This window comes from Apaloderma vittatum, unplaced genomic scaffold, assembly GCF_000703405.1.
Source record: "Apaloderma vittatum isolate BGI_N311 unplaced genomic scaffold, ASM70340v1 scaffold15899, whole genome shotgun sequence".
Taxonomy (NCBI): Eukaryota; Metazoa; Chordata; class Aves; order Trogoniformes; family Trogonidae; genus Apaloderma; species Apaloderma vittatum.
The window spans coordinates 1-17521 of record NW_009735925.1 but is presented as its reverse complement, the minus strand read 5'-3'; the positions used below and the strand labels follow the sequence as shown (position 1 = coordinate 17521).

General features: G+C 40.1%; 1 protein-coding gene across 1 annotated transcript; it reads left to right on the top strand.

Moving 5' to 3' along the window:
- The first annotated feature begins 995 nt into the window (after positions 1-995).
- On the top strand, positions 996-15865 carry CLPX (caseinolytic mitochondrial matrix peptidase chaperone subunit). The gene is made up of 13 exons (XM_009876788.1): positions 996-1152; positions 2639-2753; positions 7581-7735; positions 8555-8714; positions 9905-9946; positions 11087-11263; positions 12147-12311; positions 12631-12719; positions 13224-13388; positions 13477-13776; positions 13990-14082; positions 14325-14431; positions 15530-15865. The coding sequence occupies exons 6-13, from the start codon at positions 11140-11142 to the stop codon at positions 15618-15620; spliced, it is 1134 nt and encodes a 377-aa protein (XP_009875090.1). The 5' UTR covers positions 996-1152; positions 2639-2753; positions 7581-7735; positions 8555-8714; positions 9905-9946; positions 11087-11139; the 3' UTR covers positions 15621-15865.
- The last annotated feature ends 1656 nt before the right edge of the window (positions 15866-17521 follow it).

The window sequence follows — 17521 nt, the reverse complement described above, 5'->3', positions numbered from 1 at the left end:
TTACTGGTTTTATTCTTTTTTTAGAAGAGTTTTTTGATTTTTTCTTTCTAACAGTAAAACCATGTACCCTCAACAAGTTTTTAATTCTTATTGCTATATACCTCTTCTCTCAGTCAGAGTTCCTCTCAAAACCAGAGAGCAAGCAAGAAATTTGCCACTTAAAGTGAGAGAGAGCAGGATGAGATACGGATTCCAGGCTCTTGTTGAAAGATGTTGAAATCATAAGCACGACATATGTTGAGTCACATCATACCGAGTCATGAAATGTAATCCTGCCCGCTGTTGCAAGAGGAGGAAAAGGCTGTTTAGTTTCTCAATAAGTCTTTTTTTTTTCACGTTGGCAATAAGCTATATCAACAAAGCTTAAGATTACACCGAATTTACTTGTGCCTGTCTGTCAGCCTGTGCCAAATACGCCGCCGCCTTGCAGTTCTCCTCGGGATGAGTTTTTTATTTGGTCAGGCGGTACCACAGATTCCTGGAAACTGGTTTTTAGCTGAGTTCACAAGTGAAAGCCAAATCCAGACGTGCAGTTCGTGAGTCTGCGACACTTCTTTGGTAATTTTTGTGTAATAAGGAGACACTTCAAAGGTCTCTGTTACTTTAGGGGTTGAATTATTTCACAATAAGTGCTGGATGGGGATTGTGTTTATCATGCTGAGAACTAGTTTCATAAATGGCATGTTCCCACTTTTCTGACACAATAGGACACTCAATTGTCTGACATTAGAGGGTCTAGAATTACTTTTGAGTCATTTTTGGACAGCCCAGGTGGATTTTAATGAGGTGAACATTAGGGTGGTAAAGAGAATTTGTTCTGGATAACTGAAATCTGGATGTTCAGACTTGAGTTCCGTTACCAAAACCTTTGAGTTCCATTTAATGTAAAGAAATCCTAGGGTTTGGGATTGGAGATTGGAATTGGGATTATAAATTGACTATTTTTAATATTTGCTTTTAATGGTTTAATTAATTATTCTTATTTTTTTAGGTATTACTTGTGGTCGTACACGCATTCCTGTTTTAGGAAAACTTGGGACTTTTGAAACTTGTTCCCTGAGACGAATTCCTCTTAGAAACTTTTCAGAAACGCCGGCGTATTTTGCTTCAAAGGATGGTGCAAGCAAGGATGGTTCTGGAGATGGAAGCAAGGTAATCTCATGTACTAGGTTTTTCAATAGATTATATAAACTATTTCTTAAGTGGTTGTAGTAGATTTTTATCCTTACTTAAAATTAGAGTATTTTTGAATATTTTTGCTCATTCTTGACATTTCTAATCCTTTCCATTGCTGCAGGGAAGAAAAATAAATGGTACTGAGAATTCTTTAGCAGACAAACCTAATAAACATCCTGTAATGCTTTTCCCAGTTTTATAAATGGGGGTTTTTGCCTGGTGTAAAGGGACACTTGAAAACTTTGTAGAATGTTTTAAATCCACAACAGGTTTCAGGATCTCAGGAAAGAGTAGTAATCAGAATTCTTCTCCTTCAAAAGCCTGCTACTCCCAGGTAGGCTTTGTAAAGTAAGTACATTTAAAAATATTTTTGGTTTCAGCACAGGTTTGGTAGTTGTATTGAGCTAGGTAAGGTTGTGAGGAGCCTAGTTTTGTTCTTGTTAGTAAATTGCAATCTATTTTCATCCTAGTCTTTCTCTATAATTATAGTTAATAAACAGCTGCTTCAGATAAATGATTACCTGAGGATAAAACTGCTCTTTAGTCAGCAAATAAGATTTTGAAAGTTCACAGGTGATGACTTTGCCTTAGTGGGGCGTGTTGTGACAGCTGAGGAGCTGTCCAGATGACACAGGTGTGTTCTGAAGGTTCAGATTAAACTTGTTTGAAAAATAAAGGAGGAGGATTAAAAAAAATAGTATTTTTTCCTTGAGAAGGATTGTAAGGAGAGATGAGTAGGCAAACAAGATTCAAAAAATACCTTAGAAAAGGGAGGAGTGATCTTTTGCTGTTTCCTAAAATACAGTAGCTTTTCTTATTAATCAAAGTACAGAGGCCTAGAACAGACATAGATTGTAAAAATGTTAACCTTGAGCACTGCTAGTCAGGGTAACGTGGAGAAAGACAAGTTTGTCTCTGTCAGGGAACTCTGCCTTAGAAGTTAAAAAACAAAATATTTCTGAGCAATTTCTGAGCTGCTTGTTTTATAGGCCATGCCTACCCTACAGCCATCTGCCAGCATAGCTACATCTGTCAAGGACGTGAGAAGAGCTGTGGCTTCAGAAACCCTTAGAATCAACACGGTTGCGATAATGAAATTATTCTTTCTATAAGTATGCTTCGTTTCCTTCTCTAGGGTTAGAATAAATTATGCTGAAATATACTATCAAGACGTTCTTGACGCAGTTTAGCTTGTTGTTATTCGAGCAGTTCTAATGTAGGTCCAGGATGCTTCTTCCGTGGGCATCCAAATCAGCAGATGTGTGTGCGCTTCGAAGTGCTTGTATCGAGTTGTTCTTTTTTCAAAGCCTTTAAAAAAATAAAATCCTGACAGTAGTTATTTTGTCATTCAGCTATTGCAATATTCACATTACTGGATTCCGTAAACGTACTGCTAAATGCCTGATGGAACGGCTCCATTGTTTGGGGCTAATTGTCTGGAAATCTTTTTATTTTTTAGAAGTCTGTCGGTGAGGGGGGTGGTAAGAAGTCAAGCTCTGGAAGCTCTGGGAAAGGAGGGAACCAGCTACGCTGCCCCAAGTGCGGTGACTTGTGCACGCACGTGGAGACCTTCGTGTGTAAGTTTTAATGAATCTTTTATTTCTAAAATAGGCACGGATGTGACTGCATTTGTGAACTAACATAGTCCTGATAGCTTAGTTATAGCCTACCTAATTAGAGCACGTAAAATAATTTGTCATGCTTGGTTTGGCCCTGTTGGTGTAAGCATGTGCTGTCTTTGTGGATCCCTTTGTGTAATTTCCCATGACGTGGGGTGGAGCAGAACACAGCAACAGAATTGGGACTGCAGCTGTGAATGTGCAGATTTGCAGTAGTTTGTTAGATGTTATGCGGTGGAAAAGATGCTCACATAAACAATACCATTTTAACTACTGATATTTCTTTCTATCCATTTCATAAGTGTGTACTTAGATATATGTGCGCTTGTAATGCCTCTCCTTTCTTTACTAAATAACAGAACTTTAATCCTGCACGTACTGTGACCAAGGTGCTTATCCAGCAGAGGAATTAGTATGTGACAGATGGTTTGCTAGGATGGTATTTGGCAAAGTCAGATCCATAATACATTCCAAACGAGAGGTTGAAAAGTCCAAATAGAAAATCCAAAATGCAGCGGATGCCTGATGTCCAGCAGCAATAGCTACTGTTTGTTTTTTTTTTTAAAGTACCATCCAAATGAATGCCAGTTATGCTTTACATTCTATCAGGCTTGAGGGTGTTTCTCCTGATTTCAGTGCTAATGAGACCAGGCTAGAAAATAGTCGTCGGAAAGCAAATACCTGTTGTTAGTTGGTGGGGCTCAGAGAGGAAGTATCAAGTCAGAATCAGACTTGTGCACTAAGCAGCTTAAGGGGAGCTCAGCATAAACTCATTCCACAGTTGTTAATATTGTCGTTCATGGAAATAATGAGCGGATGTGCTATTATTTGCTGCTACTCATATAAAACACTGTTTAATAGAAATGGTCAAACATTGGGAATCCCAAGACAGTCCTGTAATAACAATATATTTATTTGTGTTAGTTAAAAGGATCAGTCTTCAGCTACTATTTGTTTTCCCCAGAAATAAGAAGTTTGTGGGATTTTTTTCCTCTTAAAATAGAGACAACAAGGTGTTCTGAAAAATCTGGCACTAGATAATCGAACTAGAAGTACAATCCTATGTGGCATTTGGTACGTTGGCCTCTTCCTGGACTAGGTGTGGTTGACAGTGGAAGGATTTTTAACCTTATTTACCTTCTTATCAGATGGTTCCTGAGTTGACAGAGACGTTTTGAAACTCACTCCCTTCGTGGTTGTGTTTGTTCCCCTTGTAACCTGGAGTTTATGCTTTTATCTGGAAACACATTTCAAGTGTTACCCCAGAGTAGAACAATCGCTGTGTATCCCTGGAAAGCAGAGCTGCGATTTAGTGTATTGTCAGTGTATTGTCTTTAAGCACTCTTGAAAACTTTCTTCGGAGGAGGATTCGTTCATACTAAAGTTATTGGGGAAAAAAAAATCTCAGGTTCACAAGTGGTGAGACCACTCTGGCATGCCGGCCTCAGAACAGCCCAGGGACTGCAAACAGCTCGGCACTGGAAATCCCCTTTGTACTGATAAAAAAAAAAAAGTTGTGGGTTTGTCAGGAGCTTGAAAGTGAAAATATGAGGAAGTCCACTTGGATCTATCTCCTTTTCGCATCCTTGCATGCTCTGCTTGGAGGCTGTAGGGTTTTGCAGCCTTTAACTGAAGTCTGTTACTGGCTCAAACTAAGCACGGTGCCCCCAGATAACAGAGCAGAGCAGACTTGTTCCGCTTGAGCACAGCAGTCGTCAGTTTTCTAGTAATTGGTAACCTAAAAAAAAGATAAACTGAAGATTGTAATTGCTCTAATTTCTCAGAAGTCACGGTCAAGTTTTTTTCTGGACCTGTATCCTTCTGATTTAGTCTGTTTATTTGAGCACACTGCTTCCCAGCCAAACTGTAGAATATAAAGCAGCTAGAAAACAGAACTGAGTTCTAATCAGCCTAAAAACAATTTTAAAAAAGTCAGCAAAAACTAATAAAAAAATATCTTGTTCTGCCCCAGATGAATGGGTTGCTGATTGTGTTAAACACGCTGCAGCTTGATTTTTCAGATGAGCTTTTGATGTTGCTTAGTCAGGAAAAATGATGAATTTGCTCAGTTCTGTTTTGAATTACCAGACTGCAGAGCCTTCATTAAACATCTAAAGCCAAAGGAAAATACGCAATTAGCATTTGTTTCACTTTTGAAGTATTAGGTTTTTCAGTCGTTTTGAGAGAAATAGGAAATCAAAATACCAAATAAAAGCCGTGTTTTTTAGTAAATTAATTGCCATTAAGTGGCAGCATGACAGGCTGGTTGTCCAGCGGAGCTTGTTTTCAACGGGGCTTCACTTTGTATCCACAAATCCTGCAGGAGGATTTGCTTGGCGATGTTTTTTTCCCAGTAATTAACAACCAAAGCAGAATAGGACACGACCCAACAGGCGTTTTGCTTTGACGCACTTTTCCATCCGTTCCTGCGTCGGTTTGGGTTGTGAGACTCTAAGGTGAGTTTTGTGATCGGTGAAATACGGTGTGAGCCTCAGATGTGGAGTGAAATCCAATAGCTGCAAAGCTGATTGCTGTAAGCAGCCTTGCTGAGGCGCTGTTTTTACTGTCTCTGCCTGATGCGTCAGGTTGGCTCCCATCCTCCGATGCAAGACTTCCCAGCCACTCCACACGCTTACCAGGCAAGAAGCTTCCCTGTCCTCTTTTTCTTGGTGTCTTTTTATCTTCTAACCCTTTCACAGGAGCCCGTGATCTCAACCTTAGGAGTGTTTGTAAGGTGAATCCTTCAAGCATTTGGGGGATCGTTTTGAGCAATCAGTTTTAGGGCAGATAGCAGTACTGAAGCTTTGGTTTCTTGTGTTTCAGAGCAAGCTTCTCGAACGTTTATTGTTCTGTTAAAGCTCGTATTGATACTTTTTTCCAGATGCCTGTGTAGATGATAGAAACTGCCCGATTTCACAGCTGTTTTGATAACCAAGGCTTTTTCCTGGGGCATCCTGTGCACCAAGGTTTCCCTATAACCACAGACCCTGTTGGTCTTGTTGAAAATGAGGACTAAGTCTATTTTAAAGATGCATAATAGTATTACTGTAGCCTGCTCTTTATTTTCTACTTTTTTAAACCATTCCTGTGGATCTATAAAGGGGGCAAGTATTTCCATGGCTGTTCCATCCTAATAAAGCTTTTTGCTTAAGGCAGGACAAAACAGCTTCATGGCACTGTACTCATTAAGAATACCAGAGGTGTTTTGAGTGAGCATTGGGAGAAAGTTTGGGCTTTTTCCCCTGCAATACTGTTGCTAAATACTAGTTATGTAAGGAAGGTAGGTGCCTGCAAGTGGTTCTCCGTTGCATTCCTGTCAGTTTGGGCTGTTGCCAAGAGAACTTTCCAGCTGTTACACAAATTTTCTTTGGAGTGGAGTTAATAAAGTGCAGTATTATGAGCTTTTTTCTTAAAAGAATCTGCTGGTCTTACTTATCCAGTTGTAAGATGTGTTTAATATTAAACAAAAAATAAATCTGCACCTCTTTTGCTGATGCCAGCTCTATGGGAGGCAACAACAAGTTATAAATAAGCAGCTTGTTTGTTGCTAGGGGCTGGTATTAAAATCTGCTGGTATTGATGTCCAAGCCACTTTCTAAAAACTTCTTGTGACTTCAGAAGTTTTGATACTGAATCTTTTCGTGTGGTTGTTTTGCTACATTTGCTTTGCTTTTAATTTAATACATTTACTAATATATCAACACTAAGTCAATCCTATTGCATGTGTTTTGCATTAAATAGCATAGTAACATGAGCAGAAAAAAAAATGTATTTTGTATTAGAAATTTATTCTTCTCTAATGCCTGTTTTCAATTATTTCAACTTTGCTGTCCAAAGCTGGGAGGGGAAGGATTGGAAATTTTAGTTTGCAGGCTTTTGAAAGCAGTCTTTGCAGATAACACGATTTCTTGAGGCATAGCTCACAAAGTCAGAGGTGGGAAGGTTCAGCTTCTGGAATTCGAAAGAAATCTGTTCCTCTCTTGCCAGTAAAATATAAATGAGCAAAAAATGTTGCAAAACATCAAAGTCCTGACCATGTGTTGCATACCCCAGCTGCCTCTCGTTGGGATGAGCCCTTTGTGTGACCTCGCTGTGCTCCCTGTCCCTATCTTAGGTGACTCCAGGGCGCTCTGGGGGGTTCCACAGCCAGTGGGGTGCTGAGACCGGGAGCTCCCGCAGCTGCTCTTTCCTGAACCTGCTGTGTGCTGACTTTGGGATTGCAAACTGCTTCCCTGCACTTCAGAGTAGTCGATGTCTAACCACAGGGCTGGTTTTTTGACTGCTAGTTTGAATTAGGAGCTCTTCCTTCATAGTTGTAAGCCCTTGTTTTGCATCATGCCGAGATGCAAAGTTTCCTCTTCCAAGGTTCGTGTTACTGAAAAAGTATTAAATGGATTTTTTTGCTTTTTAATCCCTTACTTTGTTGCTGCCCCACATTGTGACTTTTTGGGTAGATGGTATTCCCTCTGTGTCAAATTTCATGGTCTAGCAATTCACAGGATCGCGGAATGTCAGGGGGTGGGAGAGCCCTCAAAAGATCATCCAGTCCAACCCCCCTGCCAGAGCAGGATCACCCACAGTAGGTCACACAGGAGCGTGTCCAGATGAGTTTTCTTTCAAATTGCTTTTAAAGCTTCTAAGGGGAATGGAAGGGAAAGCACTGTGTAAATGTGGAAGTGGCCGTGCTGTCTTACAGGTGCTTGTCCTGTGTTTGGTCAACTGGGGCAGCTGAAGGAATGCTGCCCAAGTGACGCCTCTTACCGGTTTCTTTTACTTCTTCGGCAGCTTCCACCCGTTTCGTGAAGTGTGAAAAGTGCCACCACTTTTTCGTGGTGCTGTCGGAGGCCGACACAAAAAAGAGCATCATTAAGGAGCCCGAGTCAGCAGCAGAAGCTGTGAAATTGGCATTCCAGCAGAAGCCCCCACCTCCACCCAAGAAGGTACGGTTCTGCGTTTCACCACAGAGCTTCCTTGGGTGGCTGCAGGGTGAGGTGCTTTGCCTCTTAATCTGCGCCAGGTGTGTGATGGTCTCCTGTGAGAGAGAAACAAACAAGAAAGAGGATTAGCTCAAGATTAAACCTTTGAGGGCTACGTGACCCAGCAGAGCACTGATAATGGGAACAAGTGGATCCAATAAAAGTCGTTGGGCTTCTTTCCCTCTGGCTTTGTCTTGTGACTGAAGTCCAGTACCTTCATCTTCTCCTTGTGACCCCGAGACTAACCTCAACATTCACCAACGATAATCTCTCTTATTTCCTGCTGTGGCCTCGTATTCTACACCCTAGTGTTAGCAGCTTCTTTCTGTAATTGCTGAACCTTTTATTTGACCTGTTTCTGGGTAAGAACCATGATCAATCAGCTTTTGGCATCCTAAAGTCATTTGGTTTTTCTCCTCTGCGTAGTGAGGGAGCTTATTTTGCTTCTCAGTTCCTAGTGAACTGTAGGGATTTCTGAAGCCACGTGCGGCTCCTGGGTAGACCTTTTGTAAGACATTAAATATTTTTTGAATTTCTGTTCCTCTTGGGTGAAAATGACAGCAAGTTTAAATATTAATAGGGGAGAACTACCAGACACAGCACCACATTTCTCAGTAAACCTATCTACAGGAATGTATTTTGTATTTTAGATGTTGGGTTTCTATTTCTCAGTTCTATCATGGCTGGTTTAGACTAAAGTCCATCTGAAGCACCATGTACTGTTTTTTCTTTTTGGCTGCAAGGCGGTTTAGAAGTGTTATTTAAAACTGTGTTGTCTTTCAGATTTATAACTACCTCGACAAATACGTTGTTGGTCAGTGTTTTGCCAAGAAGGTGCTTTCAGTTGCTGTGTACAATCATTACAAGAGAATCTACAATAATATCCCAGCTAACCTGAGGCAGCAAGCAGAAGTTGAAAAGCAGACTTCTTTAACACCGAGAGGTTTGTATGATGTTCGGTATTTTTCTGGTCAACTAAAACGTAACCATTTCAGGGCTCTGACTTAAGAAACCTGAGAAAGGCTTGACCTCAGCACTAAAGTTTGTTTAATTGGAATGAGCTAACAGAATTTATGTTGGATTTAATTTTCACTATATGCGAACTTGTGGTGATTTATTTAGCAGTAATCAAGAAGGTTCATGATTGCCTACCATGTTCACATGGGTAGCATTTTTTTACTGACACATGCTATTAAGTATTTAACTTTATATGAGCCTCGTAAACTTTTCTTTCTAATCTCATTTACTGCTTAACACTAAATCTGCTGCTTAACCTGCAATCCACGGTGCAGATCGTGAGGGCGATATTTTGCACAGTGAATTTGATGAATAGCTCGTTTTCTAACCTGCCTTGCTGCTCTTGGCAGCGTCTGGTGGTCACCAAAGCATTGTTCCATATCTGGCAGGTGTAGATGGGGTTACTCTTGGCAGTACTTTTGCTACTGAGTAAGTGCGTAGCTATGTTGATCTAACTTATTTTTAGAAAAAGGATTAAGTTACCATCTCTGATTCAAAATGTACCTTGATATTTATTTATTTTTTTCAGGTGTTTTGCAATAAGTAGTATGCTAAGCAAACAATTTTCTCTGGGTTTGGAATTTGTCTAAAGAAGTATTTTAACTGAGGGGGAAACAGTAGTAGCGCTTTTCTGGTAGTGGTAGGAGAGCAGTTGTGTACCTGGCACAGAGAAGTTCCCGAGCCTCCGCAGGAAGATAAAATAGTGCCCACGCAGAGGGACTGGCAGTGAACATCAATAATGGAAAGCACATAGAAATCAGTGAAATCTTCCGTTGTAACACTTGGATATAAATGGGAGGGTTTAAGGAAGCCTTTTGAAAACTGAGATATATTGTAGCGTTTTTTTCCCTGTGGATTTAAACTAAAATCTAATCAGAGCTAACAGACTGTTAAGTCTGTTAAGTGTTTTAAGTAGTGGAAAGCTTGGTGTCATTTTGAAAGCAGGCAGGTTGGGCTTTGGGTTAATCTTGACAGCAATAAAATCTGTGTGGGGATTTCTTGTTAGGAACACGTTCATGCACAGCAACGAGGTGTATTCAGAAGAGGGCAAGAGGTGGAGGATTTATAAGCTTTTATAAACTTATTTTTTATTACTGTTTTCATCCTCTCTCTTAGAATTAGAAATCAGAAGACGGGAGGATGAGTACAGATTTACAAGTAAGTGAACTCTCTCCTCATGTCCTCCTCTGCAATATCTACTCTTACGATGTGAACGTAGACCAGTGTTTAGTGCCCGCTAGTTTGAGATGCTGCCTAAAATCCTGTTTGCTTTTCTTCTGCAAGGACACTTCACTGAGCGTATTTTTAATGCAGGTGACTAGGATCTGACTCTTTATGTAGTTCTAGTTGGAAAGCAAGTAAGTTGTAAAAATACCTTGGAAGTTGGTTAAGTAATTGTCTGTCCTTAGAATTATTCTCAGGAGACCAAGTGAAAAGGGATTACTTCTTATTTATTTGTTTTACTTAGATCTGAGGTGTGATTATAATAGCAATGCCGTACAGAATATAATGTGATGTAGAATAAAGGAAGTTAGGCACTTGTTTTCTGCAGGATATTTGTACTCTTGAAAGGCACTCTCACCTTGAACCTCGGAATGCCTCTTTAGTTGTTTTTTTTTTTAATTTTTGGAGGGAGTCTGGTTGATGTCAGTGATGTTTTGTTTTCAGTCTACTGGAACTTCTCACTGGCTATTGAACTACTTCTTTAGTGGCGCGTAGATCAATTTGTAATCCCAGTTAACACCTCTTCAAAGCTGTTTTCTTAATGTTCAAAATTCTACCCTGCGAGCCAATTTAAAACTAGTGCTCTGAAAAAAAAGAAAATCCAGCTCTGTGTGTAGCTAGAAAACCTGTAACAACTGAACTGAGACAAGTTTTTAAGTCTTGAGAGTATACCTGTGCTATGCTTTTCTAATTGTTATAGTGTATCATCATACTGTTTAATCTTAGAGCTGAACACGTTGGTTTTATTTCTTCTTGTGTTAAAATAAATAAATAAATTATAGTTAATTTTTTAGAGGCTGAAGATTTCTCTTGTTTTTAGTGGAGAGGAATAGTTTTAGATATTCCACTGTACCCCTGGAAATTCTTTTCATATGTGCAAAAAATATGATTGGAACTTATGCTTTCTTGATAATTGTGCCCCATTTCCTTTTACAGTCCTGTCTGTAAACTTCTGTAGGGACAGGACTAGAGATTTGCAGAACAAAAGAGAGGAACCAGGCTTTTATTGTCTGTATTTTAAGGTAATGGCAGAGCTTGTCAGTGCTCAAACAGTGCTGTTACTGTTCTCTTCAGAACTGCTGCAGATCGCTGGAATCAGTCCACACGGGAACGCTTTAGGAGCATCGATGCAGCAACAAATGAACCAGCAGATACCTCAGGAAAAACGGGGAGGAGAAGTACTAGATTCACCCAATGATGACATAAAACTTGAAAAAAGTAATATTTTGCTGCTTGGACCAACTGGATCAGGTATACGGTTGGGTGTTTTTATAGGGGTCAAGGTTTTTGTTAGAACTGATTGTTAAGGAATGTTTTCCTCTATTGTGATGATTCCAGTTTGGTGTATAAAAACCTAAACTGTGAGTTCCAAATTGGGATTTTGTGCTTTAATGCCTTGGTAACAAGCTGAACTAAATGGCCTTGAAAAGGAAGGAGGTCTGGTCATGTGGTTTCCCTTTTTTTTTGGGGGGGGAGTGGATTTTAAATGCCTATATTATTTACTAACTGATTAAAAGGCTTAAATCTCCCTAAGCTGAAATAAGACACATTGAAAAATTCTCTGCTTTAGATGTCGAGCTGAGATGCTGTGCCCAGTGTTGTTTCATCTCTGGGACAAATCAGTTACAGGGAGACTAAAAGAGAAATAATATTTGTGTTTTCCTAGGAAATGGGAGTGTTTGTGCTGAAGTGATGAGTGTTTTGCAGACTATTTGGGAGAACATTCACTGAGTAATATTTTAATTTTATTTTCTCCCCGACTTCAAAGCAGGAGCAGTTGGACTTTGCACTGCAGCCTGAGTTGTCTGCAAAGGACTACTGATTTATTTAATCTTTAATCTATGCAAGTACATGAATTTTGGTTTTTATATCGTGTGACATTTTACTTGTGATACTGTATGCATTTCAAGCCGCCTCAGATGTGCAGTATTAATCTAATGCAGAAGTACAGCTTGCCAATACGAAAACCACTGTTTATGAAAAATGGCTCCTTTGGAAAATATTTTTATATGAATATATCAGCATTCTGACACTAATTCAAAATGTCTTAATGACCATAATGGTGATCCTGTGGTAAATATTTGGGAGTTTCGAGCTCTAAAGAAATTACAACGTAGGGGTTTTGTTTTATCAGGTAAAACCTTGCTGGCTCAGACTCTAGCTAAATGCCTAGATGTGCCATTTGCTATCTGTGATTGTACCACCCTCACTCAAGCTGGCTACGTCGGGGAAGACATTGAATCTGTCATTGCGAAACTCCTGCAAGATGCCAACTACAACGTAGAAAAAGCTCAGCAAGGTAAACTTTCACGGTGCGGTTCCTGAAGTTCATTCGTAGTCTTTGTAATCTCACTTAAGTGCTCTAAACGTTGAAACCAGAAGAATTTCTGGGACTTACATTCTGTTGTGTGCACCTGAGTTCAAATCGGAAATAATAAACCTGAAAAGAGCTCTCAGCATATCCTGTAGTTTTTGTTCCTGTCCATAGCTGGACATTTTTGCAGTCTACAGTATGGAAGTAGAGTAGCCTACTCCTGTCTTATCTTCTCACCTGTGTGTAAGTTCCCAATTCTCTTAAAGAACAGAGTTGTCCTTCAATTCATTTTCTATAACTGCAGGAATTGTTTTTCTGGATGAAGTAGATAAGATCGGCAGCGTTCCTGGTATTCATCAGTTACGGGATGTCGGAGGAGAAGGAGTTCAACAAGTAAGTACTTCCGTGGAGTGATTGTACTCCGTAAGCAAACAGCCTGTCGAGTCTACATATCATCTTATTTGGCATGTGTGTGGAGTCAGAGTTCCTTAATTATCTTCTTTCTTCATTTAAAAAAAATAAATCTCAAAAGCAACTCGAGACTGCTTCATATAGAAACTTCTAAACTGAAAATCTTTGCAGCATTCAGATAACAAGTTGCGTGATGTAGGGAAGGACAGAGGTACCTTTCTCCATGTCAACAAAACTTTTAAAGAAACTCCTTGTGAAGGGCAGCTCATGATGTGCATGGGAGTCACAGCAAAGGAAGATTCTTGTCTATCCTTGAGTAGGATTGTCTCATATGGAAACCTGATGTCTTTAGAGACTTAACTATAAAGGTGTAAGAGAGCAAAAAATTCTAAGTACATCTGTGAAAGTAAGCACAGTATGGTGTGCCTTCTGACATGATGCTACACCGTGGAATTTTATATTGCTTATTTCTTCTTTCCTTCTTAGGGCTTGTTAAAATTACTAGAAGGCACAATAGTAAACGTTCCAGAAAAGAATTCCCGTAAGCTACGTGGAGAAACGGTGCAGGTTGACACAACAAACATCCTCTTTGTAGCTTCTGGTGCTTTTAATGGTCTTGACAGAATTATCAGCAGGAGGAAAAATGAAAAAGTGAGTGTGCGATTCTGTAACGTGACAGTTACATAAAGAAAACTTAACTGTTGCAGTTCTGTAAGCATATGACACATTTGTTTTGCAGTATCTAGGATTTGGGACACCATCTAATATGGGAAAAGGCAGAAGGGCTGCAGCAGCAGCTGATCTGGCAAATATAAGCGGCGAGTCCGATCCGCATGAAGATATTGAGGAGAAGGATCGTTTGCTGCGTCACGTGGAAGCCAGAGATCTCATTGAGTTCGGCATGATTCCCGAGTTTGTGGGACGGTTGCCTGTTGTGGTTCCTCTGCACAGCCTTGATGAGAAAACCCTTGTGCGGATTCTTACCGAGCCACGAAATGCTGTGGTTCCTCAATACCAGGCACTGTTCAGCATGGATAAGGTTTGAATTTTTGTTGGACGGCTCTTCAGCGTTCTTGTTTATGAATAGAGCATTAAAGTGATCCAAAATGTCAACTGAAATTGCTTCTTTCCCTCATATATGCACCTTCCCACTCCAGGAAAAAAAAAAGAAAAAGTAATTTAACTTGTTAAAACCTGACTGGTTTAGATTGGATAACCAAATCAACTAAACTTACTTTTTTTCTCTCTGTAGTGTGAATTAAATGTAACTGAAGATGCGTTGAAGGCTATAGCCAGACTGGCCCTGGACCGAAAAACTGGTGCGAGAGGTCTTCGTTCTATAATGGTGAGTTAAATCTTGTACTGGGTAAGTGAAGCTACCTACAGTCGTGGGTATAGACCTAATTGTGACAATATTCACTCAAAACCTCACTTGGTTCTGGGTCTTGCATTGATACAGGAAGTCTCTCTATAAAGCTGGGTTTTTGGAATTCTAAGAGAACCCCTCCAGCTCTGAAAATCTCTCACTAACTGGACTGTGACGGAAAAGAAGGCAGAAATGTATTTTTTCCCTTTATTTTCTTGCAGGAGAAGCTGTTGCTGGAGCCCATGTTCGAAGTGCCCAATTCTGACATTGTATGCGTGGAAGTTGACAAAGATGTTGTAGAAGGCAAGAAAGAGCCAGGATACATTAGGTAAAATCCTGAGGGGAGTATCAGAGCAGATGAGTGGTGCAGCCAGGCAGGTGTTGTGGTGTTTGCTGTACAAACGAGCGTATAAAAACCACAAAATCGGGCTCACAACCTGAGAAGGATCCAATTCTCTGTACACAGCTGAATTAGTGCCTCTTCTGTCCTATAGACTTTGGGTTTGTACTGCTTTAGTTTTTAAATAGAATTTTAAAAATAAACTTACACATGACGTTACTTGTGTGTGTGTGTATACTTGTAGAAATAGAAGTAAATCACAAGCATCGTGAGTTAACACTAAAAAACTTGAAGTTCTGTTATGACTGTAGTAAAGTTTCCGAAACAGAATTCTTCCTCCTCTTACTTTCTGCCGCTGATGTTCTGTTTTTTTGTTGTTGTTTTGGTTTTTTTTAATGCAAGCTCCAAGCTGCTGAAGTTTTCTTCTCCATCACTCTTGCAGCAGCAGAGAGCCACAAAGGCTCGTCTGTTGATTTGCTGAGCTTTAGTTAAAATAATCACTGCAATGTTGGGAAGATTGTGTGACCCTAACAATGGGGTGGAGCAAATCTGGATTTAAAAAAAAAATAAAATCTTAGTGAACCAAAGGGGTGGAGTTGTGAGGGAATGGTTCAAAACACAGATGTGAAAGTTAGGAACACCAGCCTGGTTTCTACCCCTGACAGCTTTTTGGAGTGACTTTCTCCAGTGCGATACGTGCTTTGTGTTCTCCTGCCCGTGTTGACGCTTGGCTCACGGGGAAAGACTGGAATGCAAAGTGTTACGCTTGCACCAATCGTTGCTTTAAGTGACCTTGTAGAGCACCCGCGTTCATATTTGCTGGAAATATTAAATTTACTGATGAAATCAAAGGAGTTAACTGCGTTCAGTAGCCTTTTGATTTTCAGTAATGAGAGTCTGTACTGGTGGCAGCCTAAATATGCACCTCGCCAGTTCAGACCAGAGGGTTGTTGAGCAGGTGGATGCTTGTCAGAGTGTTTGTCGTTGGGGCACTGTGCAGGTGGCATTTTTACTAGAAGCCACGGAGGCTGTCTCAGTTCTTTTCCTCGCTTTCTAAAGTTTCTGATCAGTTTGTTTTAATTGTAGGGCTCCCACTAAAGATTCATCTGAAGAAGAGTACGACTCCGGCGTCGAGGAAGAAGGCTGGCCGCGACAAGCAGATGCTGCAAACCATTAAATACTGTCAGAACGCTCGCCCGCGTGAAGCGCACTTGGTTATTTCCTTACGATTGCCTCTGGCTTCGGTCTGATATTGGATCTCTCTCGGCTCTGATAAGGAACTTTTATTAGATAAATCAGATTGCGTATTTTATTGCAACACCGCGTTGATTGATTGGATGGACATTGTGTGGACTCGAGTGACATAATGTTCAAATATGAATTGTATATTACACTCGTTCGATTAAAATGTATAGCAAATACAGCAGCACCTGGACTGCTCTTTCTAGAAACTAAACCAGCGATGCAGGTGCTGCCAAGAGTTAGATTTTACAATAATGTTACTCTACAAATGGGAAATCAAGACTAATAATTAGTAGAGGGTGAATAGTAACCTATTAGCTCCTCGTATGACTCGCAGGGGGTTACGTTCAGGTCAGTGTTAGGTTTTTTTTGCTGGTGTTTGAAGCCCGGCGGATGCTGGAGTGACTTGTTACATTGGGGAGCGGAGGGGAGAAAGCCCTGTACGATGGGGTTTTGGAAAAACTGGGACACTCTTTGTGACACTGCTGGAAGGTTTTGCGTAAATGTGACACTAGATTGTTACAGTAATTTGAATGCGATATCAACTAATACTCTTACCTTTACCTCTCCATTAGGAGTAAAGTTTCACTCACCTTGAATACTGTGAAAGAAGGTGAAGTCAATAATTTGCTGATTTTTCCAGGGGGGGGTAAACAAGATTTCTAGGAAGCGGTAAGCCACTGAATTGGGATGAGAAGTCGACATAAATTTTTAAATATTAATGTTCTAATATAGTACATTTTGTTTAACGTATTGGAACTATCATGCATCAATTTTTTGGTGCCAGGTATTTGCCCGACCTATCTTATAACGTTAAGAGATGAAAGAAGTAGATGTATAATATTTTTGATGTAATCAGTAGCGATTGTTCACATGACACAGTGCTGTTCTAAGTTATACGCTCAAATGCTAGTATTGCATCGTGTAGATTTGTCTTTGATTTTTAGTCTCACAGCAGAGCAATCCTCCCTCTTCTGTTCTACACCGAAATGAATTCAATCCTTTAGGAAAGTCTTTGTAAAAACACTAAAGGACCTGTATGTTTTTGATTTGCTTCAGGAATTAAAATTATCGCGTACAGCTTTGTGTTGTCCTTCGCTGATCTGCGGACTTCAGTTTTACTGAGCCTTTTTTCCCTAAATTTCAATTCATGCTATTGAAATAAAACTTCCATCGTTCTTTTCAGTCCAGTAGATGATTTAGGACAGGAAAGGATACTGCAGATCTGTTGACCCTGGTTTTGTTGTTAATTTTTGCCATGTAAATTCTATGTAATACTTGTGTTCTTTCCTAGGAGCAGTGTGACATGCAGGTGCAGCCAGATGCAACAGATGCGTCCCTTAGGACTTCAGGTTTTTTCAGGTTAGATGACCCACTAATGCTTCAGAAAAAGCTGTGGTTGGAGTTGAGGATATTGCTAGGAGAAGCTTCGTCCCCTCCAAATGATTGAATCTGGGAACTCTCTGTGACTGCATCCTCACTTTCCTTTTTGTAGAGTGAAAAAAAATATAGCCGCTTTTAACTCTGACTCCTGTAATTCAAATCCTTTTTTTAAACCGACTGAAAAAAACCAACCCACAACGTTTTAGGCAAAACTGTTCAACAACTTAGTTTTGAAAGTTGTTTGGAGTTATGTAACCGAGAACCGTTTTTAAGGACACAACGTGCTGTGTAACTACAGTTTGTACTTCACCTCTGGCGTTTGAATAAAACAAAGCGAATATTCGAACAGCGGAGAACTGTCATCCCTGACGTCAGCCCCGGGAAGGGTGAATTTTATGTGTGTTTGAGGCTTTGGGTGGTTTTAAGTGGATTTAGAATTAGTCTTGGCCGAGG